Source organism: Somniosus microcephalus, chromosome 16 (genome assembly GCF_052327205.1).
Source record: "Somniosus microcephalus isolate GS21.2 chromosome 16, FLI_Smic_1.0, whole genome shotgun sequence".
Taxonomy (NCBI): domain Eukaryota; kingdom Metazoa; phylum Chordata; class Chondrichthyes; order Squaliformes; family Somniosidae; genus Somniosus; species Somniosus microcephalus.
In genome coordinates, this window is record NC_141002.1 from 49,822,100 (window position 1) to 49,841,048 (window position 18,949).

General features: G+C 44.9%; 1 protein-coding gene across 2 annotated transcripts; it reads left to right on the forward strand.

The window, feature by feature from the left end:
* Positions 1-27: 27 nt before the first annotated feature.
* Positions 28-18,866, forward strand: rhno1 (RAD9-HUS1-RAD1 interacting nuclear orphan 1). Of its 2 annotated transcripts, none has more exons than XM_086009007.1 (4): positions 28-167; positions 3,798-3,896; positions 14,963-15,147; positions 16,483-18,866. In XM_086009007.1, exons 3-4 carry the CDS (start codon positions 14,983-14,985, stop codon positions 17,368-17,370), a joined length of 1,053 nt encoding a protein of 350 aa, XP_085865133.1. In that variant the 5' UTR covers positions 28-167; positions 3,798-3,896; positions 14,963-14,982; the 3' UTR covers positions 17,371-18,866. The 2 variants fall into 2 exon arrangements, with proteins under 2 accessions (XP_085865133.1, XP_085865132.1); XM_086009006.1 differs by having other exon boundaries at positions 3,801-3,896.
* The last annotated feature ends 83 nt before the right edge of the window (positions 18,867-18,949 follow it).

The window sequence follows — 18,949 nt, forward strand, 5'->3', positions numbered from 1 at the left end:
GCGCGGGCCAATAGGAAGCGGCGGAGCAAAGTGACTGTTACTGGCGGCTCCGGGGCAGCGATGCGAACACCCGGCCGGCGGAGTGTGGGGTACAGCCTGCGAGCGTGGCCGGCGGAGTGTGGGGTGCAGCCAGCGACCCAGCAGGAACAGCTGAGTGCAGAGCAGAGGTGTGTAGCCAAGTATGGAGCATTTGAAGGAGAGGAATAGCACCGGTTAATTAGAGGAAGTACAGTCTGGGACAGAGAGCAGGTTGAACCAGGGGATGGTATGGGCCAGCACTGCCCAGGACCCAGTAACTGGCACCCCGGGAGAAGAACATCCTAAAACAGTACAGCTGGGGGGTGTCACAGAGCCAGGGATAGTGCGACCACTGAATAGGAACGACAGCCTGGCAGCACACTGCTACTGAGACAGGAAGAGCACAGGTTATACAGGGAGGAGTTCATGCAATCAAGATAGTTCTGTACCGTATAGGCCTGTTTAACATTGTAATTTTAGCTGGAATGTATTCTATAGACAATGCATAGGTTGCAGTGTATATTACAATATAGTAATATACATTGAGAGGTGTAACATATTGGGCCAGAAATTCGTGACCAAATGCGTGAGTACGGTCTGGGTACTCACGCATCTGGCCGTTGGAAATGCCGGCGTTCAGCATGCACAGCGCATGCGGGGAACGCCGGCATTTCCAGACCTCGGAACGAAGGGGTTCATAGGCACAGCGCGTGCGCAGTGAACTTCGTCGATTTCATTCATGGATTCAGTGAGGGTAAGTCCTTGCAAGTTACACTTGAAAAAAGCATGTGTAAAGTTGTTCCAAGGCTGCGGAGGAAGATATATTTTATCGTGGAGCTTCTGAAAGGCAATATTTTTGTTTGGGAAAGGGAGGGAAGTTATTTTAAGAAATTTTAAGTAAGTTTTAAAGTTTACATTTTTTTTTTTTTTAAACGGGTTTTCAGAACGGTAGGTAGAAGGAGCAATTGTGGCTGTGTGAATTGAATGTGAAAATGAGTGTTCTAAAATGAGTAATGTAACATTTCCAGCACTTTTAAGAAAGAAACTTTTCATCAGTAATAAGTAATTATGTATATGTCTGCATATATTCCTTTACGTATATGTATGTATGTTTTATATTCCTTATGTGTATGAATATGTTTTTAATTATGATTTTCCAATAAGTTACTTTCTCTGAAAGTCATAATTAAATAATACATTCATACACATAAGTAAAGGAATATATACATAACACGCAAAGGAATATATACAGACATACATACTTTCAGAAGCTCGACGATAAGAAATATCTTCCTCCGCAGCCTCTGGAGCAACTGTACCCATGCTTTTTTCATGTGTAAGTTGTAAGGACTTGACCTCACTGAAAGCATGAATGAAAGCGGCGAATTTTACTGCGCACGCGCTGCCTGTGCAGTCGCACGCGTTCTGCCTCTGAACCCCTTCGTTCAGAGGACAGGAAATGCCAGTTTTCCCCACATGCACTGTGCATGCTGAAAACCGGCATTTCCTCCGGCCAGACGCGTAAGTACCCCGACCGTACTCGCGCATTTGGAAGGGAATTACTGGGCCAACATTTTACATGTCAATAAAATGAAAAATTTAACAATTGCACGATTTGCCCCCTCGCATCTGCGACTGAGGGTCCAAGGAGGTGCATTGCGCAAGAGGTCATCGTCGTACGTATCCTCACACTGTTCCCTTTCGGGAACTGTATGAAGTGGTGGAAGGATTTATGGCCGTGATTAACGCTCATTCCGTGACCGTAACCATCTTTGAACCAGCCATTAGGGTGGTTAGTCCTATGGCGTGAGGGTTTTACGGGCTCCCACAACCCATCTGAGGGGGGGGGGGGGGGGGGGGGGGGGGGGGGCCCACCCACACCCACGGACGCAAGTATCCCGCTGGATGTCCACCCAGAATTTATAGTTGGAGCTCTGACTCCACTTGCCGGGACTGTCTGGAGTGGGGTTCGAAACCCTACTCCTTCTGGCCCAGCGGCGGGGATGCTTACTGCTACGCAAAAGGCCCACTCCGCACAAAAGGTGACACCCATACGTTTCCTGCGCCTTTTCCCTCCCCGTGACTGGAGCCCTATGCTGCCACTTGAAAGACCAAGCTATCATCTGCCCTTTTTGCGGCACCTTTGACTTCTCATTACCAATGATGAGCAGGCGCTGCGCCTCCACCTCCTTGAGATTGCTGAGGTCATCATCAGTTCAATTGTGAGTTCTTTTAATGCCGTGAATTGCGCTCATTCCAGCCATTTCACGTTGTTAACCGGATTGGGCCTTTGGCATAGCGGTAGGATCCCCGCCGCTGGGCCAGATCAGAGTAGGGTTTCGAACCCCGCTCCAGACAGTCCCGGCAAGTGGAGTCGGAGCTCCGGCTCTAAATTCTGGGTTGACATCCAGTGGGATATTTGCGTCCGTGGGTGTGGGTGGCCCCCCCCCTCCTTGTATAGCTTGTGGGAGCCCGTAAAACCCTCCCGCCATAGGACTAACCGCCCTAATGGCTGGTTCAAAGATGGTTACGGTCACGGAATGAGCGTTAATCATGGCCATAAATCCTTCCACCACTTCATACAGTTCCCCAAAGGGAACAGTGTGAAGACACGTATGACGACGACATTGCTAAATAAATAAATGGAATTTAAAAAAATCTTTTAGGGCTTTTAAAAGTCTTTAAATTGCTTTAATTCTGTTTAAAACTACTTCAGATTCTTCAAAATAATGTAAACGTTTTTAAAAGTTTATAAAAGTTACCAAAAGCTTCAAAAAACTTCCAAAAACCTATTTAAACTGCGGCTTTGCATGTAAAAATGCTTAGCAGCATGGCAGAAACATTGGGGGCGTGTCCTGTTAAACTGAGACCTCAAGGGGCGTGTCTCAGTTGCACAGCGCGCTCCAGGCTTCGCGCTGGCTGCACTCCTGGGCGACGTGACATCAAACGCTGCCCGGGATTCTTCAGATTCAAAATGGAATTCCAGGCGTCCCTGGAGGTGATCGGCAGGCGCGTCGGGTAAGTGCAAATCGGGACCTTGCACGCGCGGCAAGCCCCGTTCACGAATTTCTGGCCCATTACTGTAACACGCCTGCCTCATCCTGGAATAGTATAGCATAGCCAGCAAGAGGGCAACTGAGACAATATAGATTATCTGGTCATTATCACATTGCTGTTTGTGGGTGCTTGCTGTGCCCAAATTGGCTGCTGTGTTTCCTACATTATAACAGTGACTACACTCCAAAAGTTGGCTGTAAAGCGCTTTGAGATGTCTGGTGGTTGTGAAAGGCACGTCTTTCTTTAATAGCAAAATACTGCGGATGCTGGAAATCTGAAATAAAAACAGAAAATGCGGGAAATACTCAGCAGGTCAGGCATCATCTGGGGAGAGAGAAAGAGAGTTAACGTTTCAGGTTGATGACCTTTCGTCAGAACTGGGTAACTGAGTTAGGAACAGCACAGGTTTATGATCTAGCATAGCCCAGGCAAAAACAAAATAACATTAGACCGTATACACAGAAATGAGTTGCCCGGCCTCCAACTGTTTGGTACAGTACATTTAGGGAGGTAGAGTTGCATCGTTAAACAGGAATAGCCCAGTAAAGCATAGCTCGTTGCATCATTTGAGATTGTGGGGTCTCCTGAAAGATTTAAGTCGACTGTAAGCTGGAAGGCAGCATATCCTTAACGTTCATTTATTGTAATGGAGCAGTGTTAAATTCAGAGGTTGGGGCATTATAATAAGTGTTATTTCATCATCTCTTCTCAATTTGATGCAGCAGAATGCTTAGAATATCAGATGGGAAGATACCAACGGTGCCATCCAGTCGGCTACATCAGAGTTGTTGAGAACACACAAATACTAATTTAAAAGACAGGTAAATAAAAGCTTTCATATTTCAATAAGAAACTGACGGTTCAGGCACAAATAGGCTTTATATGATTGTTCCCTGAAACATTCTTTTAACAGTGGTATCAATTGTCTTGTTTAAACTAATTGAGAATTTGTGTTTTAACATTGAATCTCTGACATCACTGGGGAAGTGGTACTGGGAACTTAAACTCGCCTGGATTCCCCCACTAGAGAAAATAGTTTTTCTGCCTACCCTGTCAAATTCCTTTATCATTTTAAACACTGCAATTAGATCACCCCTCAACCGTCTAAACTCAAGGGAATAAAAACCAAGTTTATGCAACCTATCCTCAGAATTTAACTCTTTAAGCCCTGGTATTATTCTGGTGAATCTGTGCTGTATTCCCTCAAAGGCCAATAATTTTTCCTGAGGTTTGGTGCCCAAAACTGAATGTTGTACTTCAGATGGTGTCTCACCAATGCTCTTGGCAACTGAAGCATCACTTCCTCAATTTTGTATTCCAACCCCATTGAGATAAATGCTAACATCTCATTAGCCTTTTTGATTACTTTTTTACCTGTGCACTAGCTTTCAGTGATCTGTGGACATGGATGCCATTTTCTCTCTCTGGAAAGGCATCCAACTGTCCGATTTATATTGTTCATTTCAATGACCAGCTCAAATAACTTATTCCACAATTCTATTCTACAAAGTTTAGCCTCAATCTTACTCCTAACTTACCAACCTTTAACTTGTGTCTGATTTTTAAAAATCAGCATGAACAATATGCTTGGATCAATTGTCAATTCCCTTCATAATCTGAAAACTTCAATTAGATCACTTCAGAATCCTCTTTTTTGGAAGAAAAAACCCCTCAATTTCCTTAACTTTTCTTAATAACTTATGTTCCTTATATCCAAAATAATCTTTGTTGCCTGTGACTGAAGCCCAATTATATTTATCCTATGAATAGGTCAGCAGAACTGCAAACAGCACTCTCGATTGGGTCTGGCCAACTGCTTTATCTGTCCATTCACTGATAGCCCAGTATCTTATTTGCCATTTGCAGTAAGCACAGTATTGATGAGATAGATTTATCCACTATATAATCCTAGTATCCATTCTACAGTATCAGCTTTACTCAGTTGGTAGCTCTTTTGTATGAGTCAGAAGGTTGTGGACTTAAACCAAGCCTTTAGTACATGAATTAGGCTGACACTTTTTGAATAACCGAAATCCTATTTGCCTGTTCAGGTGATCCCACGGTACTGTTTTGAAGAAGAGCAGGGAGTTCTCCCAATATCCTAGCCAATAGTCCTCCCTTGACAAACACCAGCAAAATTGAATAATTGATTACTCATCCAGTTGCTGATTGTGGGATCATACAATGTGCAGATGGCTGCCAAATAGGCAGTGCACTTCAAAGTAATTCATTATGTGTAAAACTTTGAGACATTCCTAAGAAATGTGATGAGGTGCTATACAAATGCAATTTTTTATCTAACCCTATTTTATTCTAATTATTTAAAGTATTAGTGAGTCCCCTTTTGGACTATGGTGTGCAGTTAGTCATTCATTATTTCCCTTTTATAATGTATATTATTGCCCTGCTGTGTGAGTCCCATTGGATTCTGCTTTAATCAATACTGCTCGTTATTTAAATTATTTAAATCATTCTGTAACCGGGATTAGTAATAAAATGCTCATTAAAGCATGCTCTGCCCTCAGGATTTTGTCAATTCTGTCTGACATAGAGTCATAGTTATACAGCACAGAAAGAGGCCCTTCAGCCCATCGTGTCTATGCCGGCCATGAAGCCCTGTCTATTCTAATCCCATTTTCCAGCACTTGGTCCATAGCCTTGTATGCTATGGCGTTTCAAGTGCTCATCTAAATGCTGCTTGAATGTCGTGAGGGTTCCTGCCTCTACCACCCTTTCAGACAGTGAGTTCCAGATTCCAACCACCCTCTGGGTGAAAAAGCTTTTCCTCAAATCCCCTCTAAACCTCCTGCCCCTTACCTTGAAACTATGTCCCCTGGTTATTGACCCCTCTACTAAGGGGAAAAGTTCCTTTTTATCTACCCTATCTATGCCCCTCATAATTTTGTACACCTCAATCAGGTCCCCCCTCAGCCTTCTCTGCTCTAAGGAAAACAACCCCAGCCTGTCCAGTCTCTCTTCATAGCTGAAACGCTCCAGCCCAGGTAACATCCTGGTGAATCATCCTTCCTATAGTGTGGCGACCGGAACTGCACACAGTATTCCAGCTGTGGCCTAACTAACATTTTGTACAGCTCCATCATAACCTCACTGCTCTTATATTCTATGCCTTGGCTAATGAAGGCAAGTATCCTATATGCCTTCTTAACCACCTTATCTACCTGTCCTGCTGCCTTCAGGGATCTATGTACATGCACACCAAGGTCCCTCTGATCCTCTGTCCTTCCTAGGGTCATACCATTCATTGTGTATTCCCTTGCCTTGTTAGTCCTCCCAAAATGCATCACCTCACACTTTTCAAGGTTAAATTCCATTTGCCACTGTTCTGCCCATCTGACCAACCTGTCTATATTGTCCTGTAGCCTGAGGCTTCCCTCCTCGCTATTTACCACTCCACCAATTTTCGTGTCATCTGCGAACTTACTGATCATACCTCCTACATTCATATCTAAATCATTTAATGTACACTACAAACAGCAAGGGATCCAGCACCGATCCCTGCGGTACACCACTGGACACAGGCTTCCAGTCACAAAAACAACCTTCGACCATCACCCTCTGCCTCCTGCCACTAAGCCTATTTTGGATCCAATGTGCCAAATTGCCCTAGATCCCATGGGCTCCTACTTTCTTGACCAGTCTCCCATGCGGGACTTTGTCAAAAGCCTTACTGAAGTCCATGTAGACTACATCAATTGCACTACCCTCATCCACTCACCTAGTCACCACCTCTCAAAATTCAATCAAATTGGTTAGACATGATCTCCCCCTGACAAAGGCATGCTGACTATCCTTGATTAATCCTTGCCTCTCCAAGTGGAGACTAATTCTGTCCCTCAGAATTTTTTCCAATAATTTCCCTACCATTTCTCTTCTTTGGCAGTCCCTCGGAACCGAGGATGACTTGCTTCCACATTAAAAATGAGTTCGCAGGTGACTGATGAGTCCAATGCGGGACCTACAGTCTCTGTCACAGGTGGGGCAGACGGTGGTTGGAGGGGCGGGTGGGTGGGGTGCTTGGGTTGACGTGTGCTCCTTGCGCTGCCTGCGCTTGGCTTCCGCTTGCTCCCGGCGAAGAGACTCGAGGTGTTCGGCGTCTTCCTGGATGCTTCTCCTCCACTTTGTGCGGTCTTGGGCCAGGGATTCCCGGGTGTTGGTGGGGATGTTACACTTTTTCAAGGAGGCTTTGAGGGTATCCTTGAAGCGTTTCCTCTGCCCACCTGGGGCTCTCTTGCCGTGCCAGAGCTCCGAGTAGAGCGCTTGTTTTGGGAGTCTCGTATCGGGCATGCGGACAATGTGACCCGTCCATCGGAGCTGACTGAGCGTGGTCAAAGCTTCGATGCTGGGGATGTTGGCCTGAGCAAGAACACTGACGTTGGTGTGCCTATCCTGCCAATGGATTTGCAGGATCTTGCGAAGGCAACTGTTAAGTCTGTGTGTCCCAGTTATGTGTATGATCAATCACTGGACACAGACAACAAGAATAACTTTTAACAGGTCTTTACTATTCGGAGGTCAGGGCTGAACTGCCCAGCAAATCCCTACACAACACTTATATACCGGTGTGGTCACCACCGGTATTACAGTATACAGCAGCCAAGAGAAAGTAGTACATCTCTTAAAGTAGTTCTCTTAAGGTGGAACAGGTTACATACACCACAATCCTCCCTTTTTAGCTTAACAGTTATATCCCCATTTAACATAACATAATAACATATATATATATATATATATATATATACAACTTCATGCAAAACAGTTCAAAGATTCAGTCTCTGAGGAGGCCTCCTGATTCGAGTTGGATAACGCCTTTCAGGGGTCTCTGATTCTCGTTGCTGGGGTGACTCATCTAGTTGGTCTCTTATGGATTGGACATCATCAGGTACATTCACTTCTGAGGTAGATGCTTCAGGTTCACTAACTTCTTCCACGGTTGTCTCTGCCGTAACCATGTGTTCGACCCTTGTTCTCGATTCTACCAGTTGGTCGGCATGACGCCGTATTACATTTTCACCAATATCTACCGCGTACATCAGGGGTCCTTGTCTGGCCCGAATTGTTCCAGATTGCCATTTCTCGTTTTTATAGTCCCGGGCTAACACTGGTTGTCCTATTTCGAAACTCCGAGTGGTCTTGTTATTTATATGCTGGAACTGTTTGTTTTCAACTTCCCTCCGCACATTTGGTTTTAACAAGCCCAACCTGGACCGCAACCTCCTGTTATAGAACATCATGGCAGGACTTTGGTTTGTCACTGCATGAGTGGCGTTTCGATATGCCAGTAGGAATTTGTCCACCTTGTGTTGTAGTAGAATCTGATCTTCGCTCATGGCCTTTACTGCTTTTTTGAACGTTTGTACAAATCTCTCGGCCAACCCGTTTGTAGCCGGATGATATGGGGCAGAGGTATAATGTTTCACCCCATTCTTCTTCAGGAATTTCTGGAATTCTTCTGACACGAACTGCGGTCCGTTGTCTGAACATATTTGTTCTGGCAATCCATTTCTTGCAAATATCGTTCTTAGCACCGCGATCGTCTTTTCCGAGGTAGTGGTAGTCATCTTAATCACTTCTGGCCATTTAGAATGTGCGTCCACCGCAATTAAAAACATGGAGTCCATGAATGGACCAGCAAAGTCAATATGTACACGTTGCCATGGGGTTGAAGGCCATTCCCATGGATGCAGCGGTGCAATCAGAGGTGCATTTTGCACTTTTTGGCACCCTGAGCAGCTTTTCGTCAGATCCTCTATCTGTTGGTCGATACCCGGCCACCACACATAAGCCCTAGCAAGGCTTTTCATCTTGACTCCCCCCCCCCAGATGACCTTCATGCAGTTCCTTTAGAAAACTCTCTCTTAACTTAGGAGGAATAATCACCCTTGTTCCATACATCAATGTTCCTTGACAGACGGACAGCTGTTCTCGTCTTGCTGAGAATGCCGGTAACAGTGGATCACCATGTGCTGGCCATCCCTTCACTGTCACTTCGTAGACCCGGGACAGTGTCAGGTCGTTCCTGGTTTCTCTTTCAATACTTGCATTGGTGACTGGTAAACATTCGATGATGGTCGAGTGAAATAACTCAACAGGGTCAACCGTCGGTGCCTCCTCCTCTGTAGGTAGTGGCAGGCGCGACAGCCCATCAGCATTACCATGCTGCTTTGTACCTTTGAATTCAATCTGATATTGATGTGCCCCTAGGAAAAGGGACCATCTCTGGAGTCTCTGTGCTGTCATCACCGAAACACCCTTCTTAGGGTTAAAAATGGACACCAACGGCTGGTGGTCTGTCAGAAGCGTGAACTTTTGGCCCTGCAGGTAATGATTAAACTTCTTTACTCCCCACACAAGGCTGAGAGCCTCCCTATCTATCTGAGCATAGTTGCGCTCAGCGGAGGTCAATGATCTGGATGCGAACGCAACTGGCCTCTCCAGGCCATTTGGCAACTTGTGTGAGAGTACTGCCCCAATACCATATGGAGAAGCATCACAAGCCAAACGAATAGGCAGCGTTGGGTTGAAGTGAGCCAACACTTCCTCTGAGGTGATCAATGCCTTGCTTTTGCGAAAGGCCCTCTTACAGTCCTCGCTCCACTTCCATGGTACTCCCTTCTGCAAAAGAGCGTTCAGCGGGTGCAGCACCGTGGATAAATTTGGCAGAAACTTATGGTAATAGTTAATCAACCCTAGGAACGACCTCAACTGGGATACATTATCCGGAGCGGGAGCCTTCACAACAGCTTCGATCTTGTCAGGAGACTTATGAAGCCCCTCCTGGTCAATGACATGACCACAGTACGAGATCCGCTTCTGAAAGAACTCACATTTCTGGCGATTAACTCGAAGTCCATATTCTTTCAATCTGGTGAGCACCAGTTCCAAATTTGCAAGGTGTTCCTCGTTATCATCTCCTGTAATCAGAATATCGTCCAGGTAACATTGTGTGCCTGGAATTCCCTGTAATACCTGCTCCATGGCCCTCTGCCAAATTGCTGGAGCCGATGCCACTCCAAAAACCAGTCTATTATACCGGTACAAGCCTCTATGCGTGTTGATCGTGAGATACTGGCGTGACTCTTCCTCAACTTCCATCTGTAAGTACGCCTGCGCCAGGTCTATCTTGGTGAAGTGTTTCCCGCCAGACAACGAAACGAAGATATCCTCAATCCGCGGAAGCGGATACTGCACCGTGTGAAGCACCGGATTAACAGTGATCTTGAAATCTCCACAGATGCGAACCTTCCCCGGTTCCCCCGGCTTGTTGCTCGATGAACGCTTCATGACGGGAACAATGGGCGTGGCCCACTCACTCCAGTCTACCTTAGACAGTACTCCTGAATGTTCTAGCCCTTCCAGCTCAGCTTCCACAGCAGGTCGTATCGCATAAGGTACCGGTCTGGCTTTGAAAAATTTCGGGTTTGCATGTTCTTCAGCCTTGATATTTGCCGTAATTCCTCTGTGTTCCCAGTCCCTGTTGAAACACCTCTTTAGCATCGTCCAATATTCTGGACAATCGTTTAGGTTTGACATCTTTTTTACCGGAATCTACCGTTAGTGCTTTTAAGGAATGCCAGTCCATATTTATTTTCCTAATCCACTCCCGTCCCAGTAGTGGTGGACCTCCCTCAGGTAGCACATATAAGTCCATTCCTCGTCTTTCTTTGCCCTTGTGGACCACCTTTACCTCTATCTTCCCGATGGGGTATACTCTTTGCCCCGTGTATGTTTTCAATACAATCTCCGTATCCCGTAGGGGAATATGTGGGAATAATCTTTTGTAATCTTGCTTATTCATGACCGTCAATGCCGATCCAGTGTCCAATTCCATCTTCACTTGGACTCCTGCTATCTGAAGTGTGACCCAAATTGTTTGGAGGTCTGCTTCCTTACCAACATTGTGTACTCTTAGACTACCCAGTTCATTACTGCTGGAGTCTGAATCTGACTTCTGTTCGTTCGAACTGTTCTCTGTCACCTTGTGTACCTCTCTGTACTTGTCCTGCGGTGACTTTTTGTTGCTGGTCTTCTTTCCTGACCGGCATATTTTAGCTATGTGACCAAGCCTGCCATATTTTCTGCATTCCTGATTTTTGAACCAGCACTGGTTCTGATCGTGCGTTGTCTTTCCACAACGATAACATTTTACTGTACCCAAGACCATTTGATTGGTGCTGAGTTCCGGTGACCGTAGCTGCATTTCCGCCGTGCCTCTCGCTGCGGCTTCGTGCGATGCTGCAATAGTGACAGCTTTATCAAGCGTAAGATCATTCTCCTCAAGCAGTCGCTTTTGTGTTCCTTCTTTTAACAATCCACACACAAATTTATCTCTCAGCGCATCTGCTAGTCCTGTTCCAAACTGACAGTACTTTGATAGCTTACGCAGTTCAATTAAAAATTCAGCGTTGCTTTCGTGTTTCAGCTGCGTTCTTCTGTAAAATTTAAATCGTTCCGCTATCATCAGCGGCGTGGGGTTTAAATGATTTTTCAGGACAGTAACAATATTCGTGAAAGTCTGATCCGCCGGTTTATTTGGTGATAGAAGGTGCTTCAATAGCCCGTATGTCTTTGCACCCATTGAGCTTAATAAGGTTAGTGCTTTCTCATCATCTGGTACCTTATTTGCTTTACAATAAACTTCCATGCGTTCTACATACGTGGTCCACTCTTCGATATCGCTATCAATAATGTTCCCATGTTTAGGCATCCTTGCAAGTTTTTAAATTTTTCTTTTTCTCAAAATGGCGGCTTCCCGCGCTTGTCTTCTTCCCCCGCCTACTAAAATGGCGGCTTCCCGCACTTGGCGGTCTTTCCCGCGCTCGTCTTCTTCCCCCACTGACTACAATGGCGGATTCCCACGTTTGCCTTCTTCCCCCGCTGGCTGCAATGGCGATTGCCTTGCTGCTGCCGTTCTCGCCTCCCCAGCGGTTCTCAATTCCCCGACGCTGCTTTGCCTCGCAGCCCTGCTTGCAGCCCGGTCCTTTACACCGGCTGCGTTTGAGTTCTCCGCGGCTCTCGTGCCTTAAGCTGCCCCAGTCGCTGCGCCTCTCGGCCTCGATTGCAGCCCGGCCCTTTTTACCGGCCGTGGTCGAGTTCTCCGCCCTTATTCCTCCGTTTTCCCTCCCCTACTCCACAGCCAACACGGCCGACTTTCTGCTCGTGTCACTGATCGGCTTACCCACCACCGTGGTAGAAGGGATGATCACTGCCTGTCGCTGATGGAGGGCTTCATGGTCAGAATTTTTTTTTTTTTTTTTTAAACCCATGTTCTCGATGCCTCCCGTGCGATGGTGCTCAGCAGGATGATGAGGGCGGATGCCTCTTCTCGACGCCCGTTCTGAGGACAAAGCTGCCTTGGATGTAAAACTGCCGCAGGGTAAGATCGGACTCGTTGCCACTGTTGAGTCTGTGTGTCCCAGTTATGCGTATGATCAATCACTGGACACAGACAACAAGAATAACTTTTAACAGGTCTTTACTATTCGGAGGTCAGGGCTGAACTGCCCAGCAAATCCCTACACAACACTTATATACCGGTGTGGTCACCACCGGTATTACAGTATACAGCAGCCAAGAGAAAGTAGTACATCTCTTAAAGTAGTTCTCTTAAGGTGGAACAGGTTACATACACCACAGCAACGTTGGTGGTACCTCTCCAGTGCTTTGAGGTCCCTACACTGATGTTAGGCACACTGGCCTGTAATTCCCTGGTTTATCCCTACTACCCTTCTTGAATAATGGTACTATGTTAGCTGTCCTCTGGTACCTACCCTATGGCCAGAGATGTTCTGAAAATTTGTGTCCGAGCAATCTCCTCCTTTGCCTCACACAGCAGCCTGGGATACATCTCGTCTGGGCCTGGGGATTTATCCACTTTTAAGCCCGCTAAAACCGCTAGTACCTCCTCCCTCTCGATGCTAATTTGTTCAAGTATATCACAATCCCCCTGCCTGATTTCTATGCCTACATCGTCCTTCTCCATAGTGAACACAGATGCAAAATATTCATTTAAAACCTCACTTGCATCTTCCGGCTCTACATACAGATTGCCACTTTGGTACCTAATGGGTCCTACTCGTTCCTGGTTATCCTCTTGCCCTTAATATCCTTATAAAACACCGTGGGATTTTCCTTTATTTTGTCCGCCAGTGTTTTTTCATGCCCCCTCTTCGCTCTCCTAATTTCTTTTTTAAGTACTCCCTTGCACTTTCTATACTCCTCTAGGGCTTCCACTGTTTTTAGTCCTTTGTATCTGCCAAAAGCCTCCCTTTTTTTCCTAATCCATTCTTGCATATCCCTTGACATCCAGGGTTCCCTGGACTTGTTGGTCCCACCCTTGACCTTTACGGAAACACGTTGGCACTGTACTCTCTCTATTTCCTTTCTGAATGACTCCCACTGCTCTGATGTGGATTTTCCTACAAGTAACTGATCCCAGTCCACATTGGCCAGATCCTGCCGTATCATATTAAAATCGGCCTTCCCCCAATTTAGAACCATCTTTGTCCTTTTCCATGACTACCTTAAATCTCACCGAATTATGGTCACTGTTACCAAAATGCTCTCCGACTGACACTTCTACCACTTGCCCGGCTACATTCCCTAGAATTAGGTCCAGTACTGCCCCCTCTCTTGTAGGACTTTCTACATGCTGGCTCAAAAAGCTCTCCTGGATGCACTTTAAGAATTCCGCACCCTCTAAATCTTTCACACTCTGACTATCCCAGTTAATATTGCGCAAGTTGAAATCCCCTACTATTATTACCCTATTATTTCTACACTTCTCTGAGATTTGCCTACATATCTGTTCCTCTATCTCCCCCTGACTGTTTGGGGGGTCTATAATACACTCCCAGCAAAGTGCTTGCCCACTTTTTGTTTTTAGCTCTACCCATATGGCCTCATTAGAGGAACCTGCTAAGATATCATCCCTCCTTACTGCAGTAATTGACTCCTTGATTAATATTGCGACACCCCCTCTCTCACCTGAAGATTCTATACCCCGGAATATTGAGCTGCCAGTCCTGCTCCTCCCTCAACTATGTCTCTGTGATAGCAACAATATCATACTCCCATGTGTTCATCGACACTTCAGTTCATCTGCCTTACTCGCAAGACTCCTTGCATTAAAATAAATGCCATCCAGCCTTGCCATACTCCCTTGTGCCGTTACATATTTGCTCTGCCTTCCAGACTGACTTGTATTTTCCTCTATATTTGGCTGTACATGGAGAGCTGCTGTGAAAGTGGGACACATTATTTCAGTACTCTGTACATTTATGTGTGTCCTATACTGGATGTAGCCTGTTCAAGGGTAAAGCACCTCCTGTATATAAAAAAAAAATTGAACTGCAGCAGTACTACTACTCTGCCAATAGAGGGAGGGATATTATTGCATGGAATACCATGGACTAAAATATTTCTTTTACATTGTTGGGTTCTGGACAAAAGCAAAATATTTGTCATTTTCCTTGATGTTGGGTGCAATTTTACAGGCAGGAGTTACAATTCTTGTACTGTTGCCTTTTAAACGTTCCATAAAGTGCACCTTGTAGAAAAGAACACATTTTTCTTGTTTTGCTCCCCTCTTGCAGGTGGCCGACCCCAAGTCTGTCCAGTGATGTGTGTTTACTTTTCCAGCAGATGTAAATGGATTATGATCAGGCACATCCTGCACACCCATCCCTCCCAAAAATTGTAGAACCTCCATTGCTTGAAATCTGCTAATTCAGCAGAGACTGGGGAATCAAAAGTGGGGCCATCTTGATCTGTCTGTTTTGGTGCATTCGCCCACTGAGCTATCGCGGGAAACCCAGTTTATTATTTTCTTACTGAAATTTTTAAAAATTCTATTCCTATGCCTACCAAGGCCAAGATGTTGGGTGCTTGATGCCCCGCAAGAAGAAGTCCAGCCAATCCAAGAAGCCACCTCTGCCATTTCTGGAAAGTCCACAAAAGGGAGAGAAGTCCATGCAAGTGTTGTCTCTACCATTTGCGGTAAACCCGCGCCAGGCATCCTGCGTGCCTGTTGACCAGCAGTCTTCGTTCACTTGGGTGTGTTATTTTCTGTGCTTCTCAATCTTTTTTGGTATTAGAATACACTAGCAGCCCCCACCACAATACAGTATGATCTCATAAGAACATAAGAAATAGGAGCAGGAGTAGGCCATACGGCCCCTCGGGCCTGCTCCGCCATTCAATAGGATCATGGCTGATCTGAATCTAGACTCACGTCCACTTCCCTGCCCTCTCCCCGTAACCCCTAATTCCCTTATCTGCTAGGAAAATGTCTATCTCCATTTTAAATTTATTTAATGTTGCAGCTTCCACAGCTCTCTGGGGTAGCAAATTCCATAGATTTACTACCCTCTGAGTGAAGAAGTTTCTCCTCATCTCAGTTTTGAAAGGGCAGTCCCTTATTCTAAGATTATGCCCCCCTAGTTCTAGTCTCACCCATCAGTGGAAACATCCTCACCGCATCCACCCGATCAAGCCCCCTCACAATCTTTTATGTTTCGATAAGATCGCCTCTCATTCTTCTGAACTCCAATGAGTAGAGGCCCAACCTACTCAACCTTTCCTCATACATCAACCCCCTCATCTCTGGAATCAACCGAGTGAACCTTCTCTGAACCGCCTCGAGAGCAAGTATATCTTTTCTTAAATATGGAAACCAAAACTGCACGCAGTATTCCAGGTGTGGCCTCGCCAATACCCTGTATAACTGCAGCAAGACTTCCCTGTTTTTATACTCCATTCCCCTTGCAATAAAAGCCAAGATTCCATTGGCCTTCCTGATCACCAGCTGCACCTGCATACTAACTTTTTGTGTTTCATGCACCAGGACCCCCCAGATCCCTTTGTACTGTAGCACTTTGCAGTTTCTCTCCATTTAGATAATAACTTGCTCGTTGATTTTTTTCTGCCAACTTTATGCAACTTTAAATGCCTTGACAGTGTAGACTTACATTGCCAGATTGTGAAACAGCATTGTAATTGGCACAGGCCTATAGCACTCAATTTGTGCGCCTTTATGGTCAGATCCACATTGTCAGTCATTCACTGTGAAGAAACTCGCTGCTGCCCCCATACCTGTATTTAGTGGAAAAATACTGTAAATTATTGAGTAAATTGTTTTGCCTTTCAAAAAAAAATCTAGCGTTATAAAGTATATTGCACATGGACAATAAAATGTAACTAAAATACTACATTTTTTTCCTCAAATACATGTTCCACAAGTATATTTTGTAGATTTATTGTGTGGTATGTTGTTAATCGATATTCATGTAAAATAGTGCCTTTGTTGTGAGGGAAGGCAGAAACTGTGTCTCGATAATTTGTGTAATCTGACATCTATTATGTTTCTTCCTCTCTTAACCCCCCCTCCAGGTATTATCACAGTTTGAGTCTTCAGACACGATCGTTCAAAGACGAAGACGAGAACAACACCAATGTATTAACAAATCTGACAGTGTAGCACAACAACGTAAGAACTGCAAGAGGAAGCAGAGTGCTGCACCAAAAGCAGGAGCTGTGAGAAAAGCACACTTTAACTTTGTCCCCTTGACCTTGCTGGGCAGTGATGAGTTACCTGTTCAGAAGGAGAACCACAAAGTTCAGCTTAGCACCTGTCAGAAAGTTGGAACTCATGGACAAGCTAGACTGCCAATTAATAAAACTTCATTCATGGGAAGCACCTCCCAAGGATGTGGAGTTGACCGTTCCTTTGGAAGAGTTCAGAATTCAGATGTATTGGGGCAGAAGCTCAAATGCAGGCGAGGGTCTGTGGCAAAGGGCATCTTGGTTGGTAAAATGAACTGTGCGAAAAGTTCTGTGAAATGCTCCAGTTTCAGTCCTCCGTTGTATTGCATCAACCTCCAAACTGATGCAGACTCTGGTGATAAGCAGATCTCCCTTTCTGATCACTTTGCTGAATCATCCGATGAGGAGTTCACCCTGCCACAAGTTAACACTCCCACAATTGATGGGTTACTTACAACTGGCAGTTTGAGGAAAAATATTGGTAGATTAAGGGACAGGGCATCAGACAGACACACTGTGATTCCTTTCCATGGTAGACCGCAGGACTGCTTGGACATGCGCTCTGGTCTAAAAGATGACTTATCTGAAGAATCCCTGTCTGTGGAGGTTTTTGTGCAGGACACGCCAGAGCATGAATATGGACTCAAAGCGACCTGGCGAAGACGGCCACACATCATGCAGTACCTGAGAGATCATGGAAAACTGACGAGCACAGACGTGCTTGTTGGCACCTAAAGGGGACACTTGCACATTGACAAAGTTTTCCCATTGCAATGCATTTTCATTTTAAATCTGTTATCATCGGTATTATGATGAGAAAACCCAGGCCAGTTTATTTGGGTATTGGGCTGGGTGAGGCTGTGTCGGAGCATTACCCTTTAGCCTGTGTCTGTCAATGTTGCATTGCAGCTTACACAGACCTGGAGTGCTTTGATCCTCATTGGGTTCAAAGTATAAAATCTTAATCCTCAACATTAGCATCTTCCATGTCAATGCAGCATGGATCCCAATTCCACTTTAAATGCCTTGATGTAGTGTAGACCCAGATTGGCCAATTGTGAAAGAGCATTGTAAATGGCTCATGCCCACAACACTCATGTGTTGCATATCTTTATCAGTGACCTGTTTCAAATGATGATCAACTTGCTGTGCATTTAAACATTTTTGCTTTTATTCCAGATTATTAGAATAAAAGTCATTTCAGTTTGCAAACTGTAAGATTCCTATCTCATGGACTTGGTCAATTTCAACCCAGTTCCTAATGAGTGTAGGTCATAGCATAAAACTAGCTGTAATCTGGCAACAAATAGGCAATTTGATTCAAGTCAGAGGAGTGGCTAATGTGAGAAATGGAAATATTACACTGGTGTAGTTTGGGGGTTTTCTTCTAAAATCAGCATCACCCTACATCTGTATTTAAGATGGGAATAATTGTGAATTTTACCCCTCTGCATAAATATGCACCTTTCCTAAATGCTAACATCCCTCACCTCAGTGTGCAATAAAATGGAATAAATTACAAAAAATTCCAGGCAGAACAGAGGTTTAAGTAAAACTTCAACTTTGTGAATTTCCCTCTAAGTCTGCATTCAGGGGTAGGGAGTGAAAAAAAAATCAACTGTCCATCTTTGTCAACCTTGTTCCCTATACTTTTGATGGGATGTTTTAAACTGCTTTATTATCTTTAAGTACCCTGAAATGCCATTGTTAGTTCAGATAGCAAGTAAAATCTAATATGGGGAAGGAGAAAACAAGGAGCTGCAACAGAATCCAATAAACCAAGGTGTCCAATCTGTGCCCACAATCGCTGGCCATTGAAGCCCAGGTAACTCTGTCCGAAATGCGCATATATTTCTGATTCCCTAGTTTATTCTTGAATTTTGTCCGCCTGGAGATATTGGCAGTTTCTAGTGCTGCTGCCTCATTGGTGAATGAATGCTAAATCAGAACATCCGGCTCTGCAACTTTAGAAACATGCAGATTAATAGGAACGTGGCTTTAAACTTTATTGTTGGGCCCATGGTACGTAGCTATGTGGCCCACAAGGACAAAAGCTTGGACACACTGCAATAAATGATTAAATGAAAATTCCTGATGGCAAAAGATTTTCCCTATTCCACCAATCTTTATTGAGGAGAATGAGCTGCTGAGCAGTTCTCATAAGATTGATGTTGGAAAGTATTCACTTTTTAGTGCAATTTAAAAATTAAAAAAATCTCTTTACACACCAATTTTCTTCTCTCTTGACTCTTGCTCTTTCCTGTGGTACAGTTCCATGTTGTAGAGGGCCAATTGCTTTCAGCACCTCCGCTAA

What these genes read in the sequence shown, in the direction of transcription:
- rhno1 (XM_086009007.1), top strand. Translation starts at nt 14,983, where the DNA reads ATGCCCCGCAAGAAGAAGTCCAGCCAATCCAAGAAGCCACCTCTGCCA. An exon ending in AGCAGTCTTCGTTCACTTGG is followed by an intron (nt 15,148 to 16,482) that starts GTGTGTTATTTT and finishes CCCCCCCTCCAG; the next exon opens with GTATTATCACAGTTTGAGTC.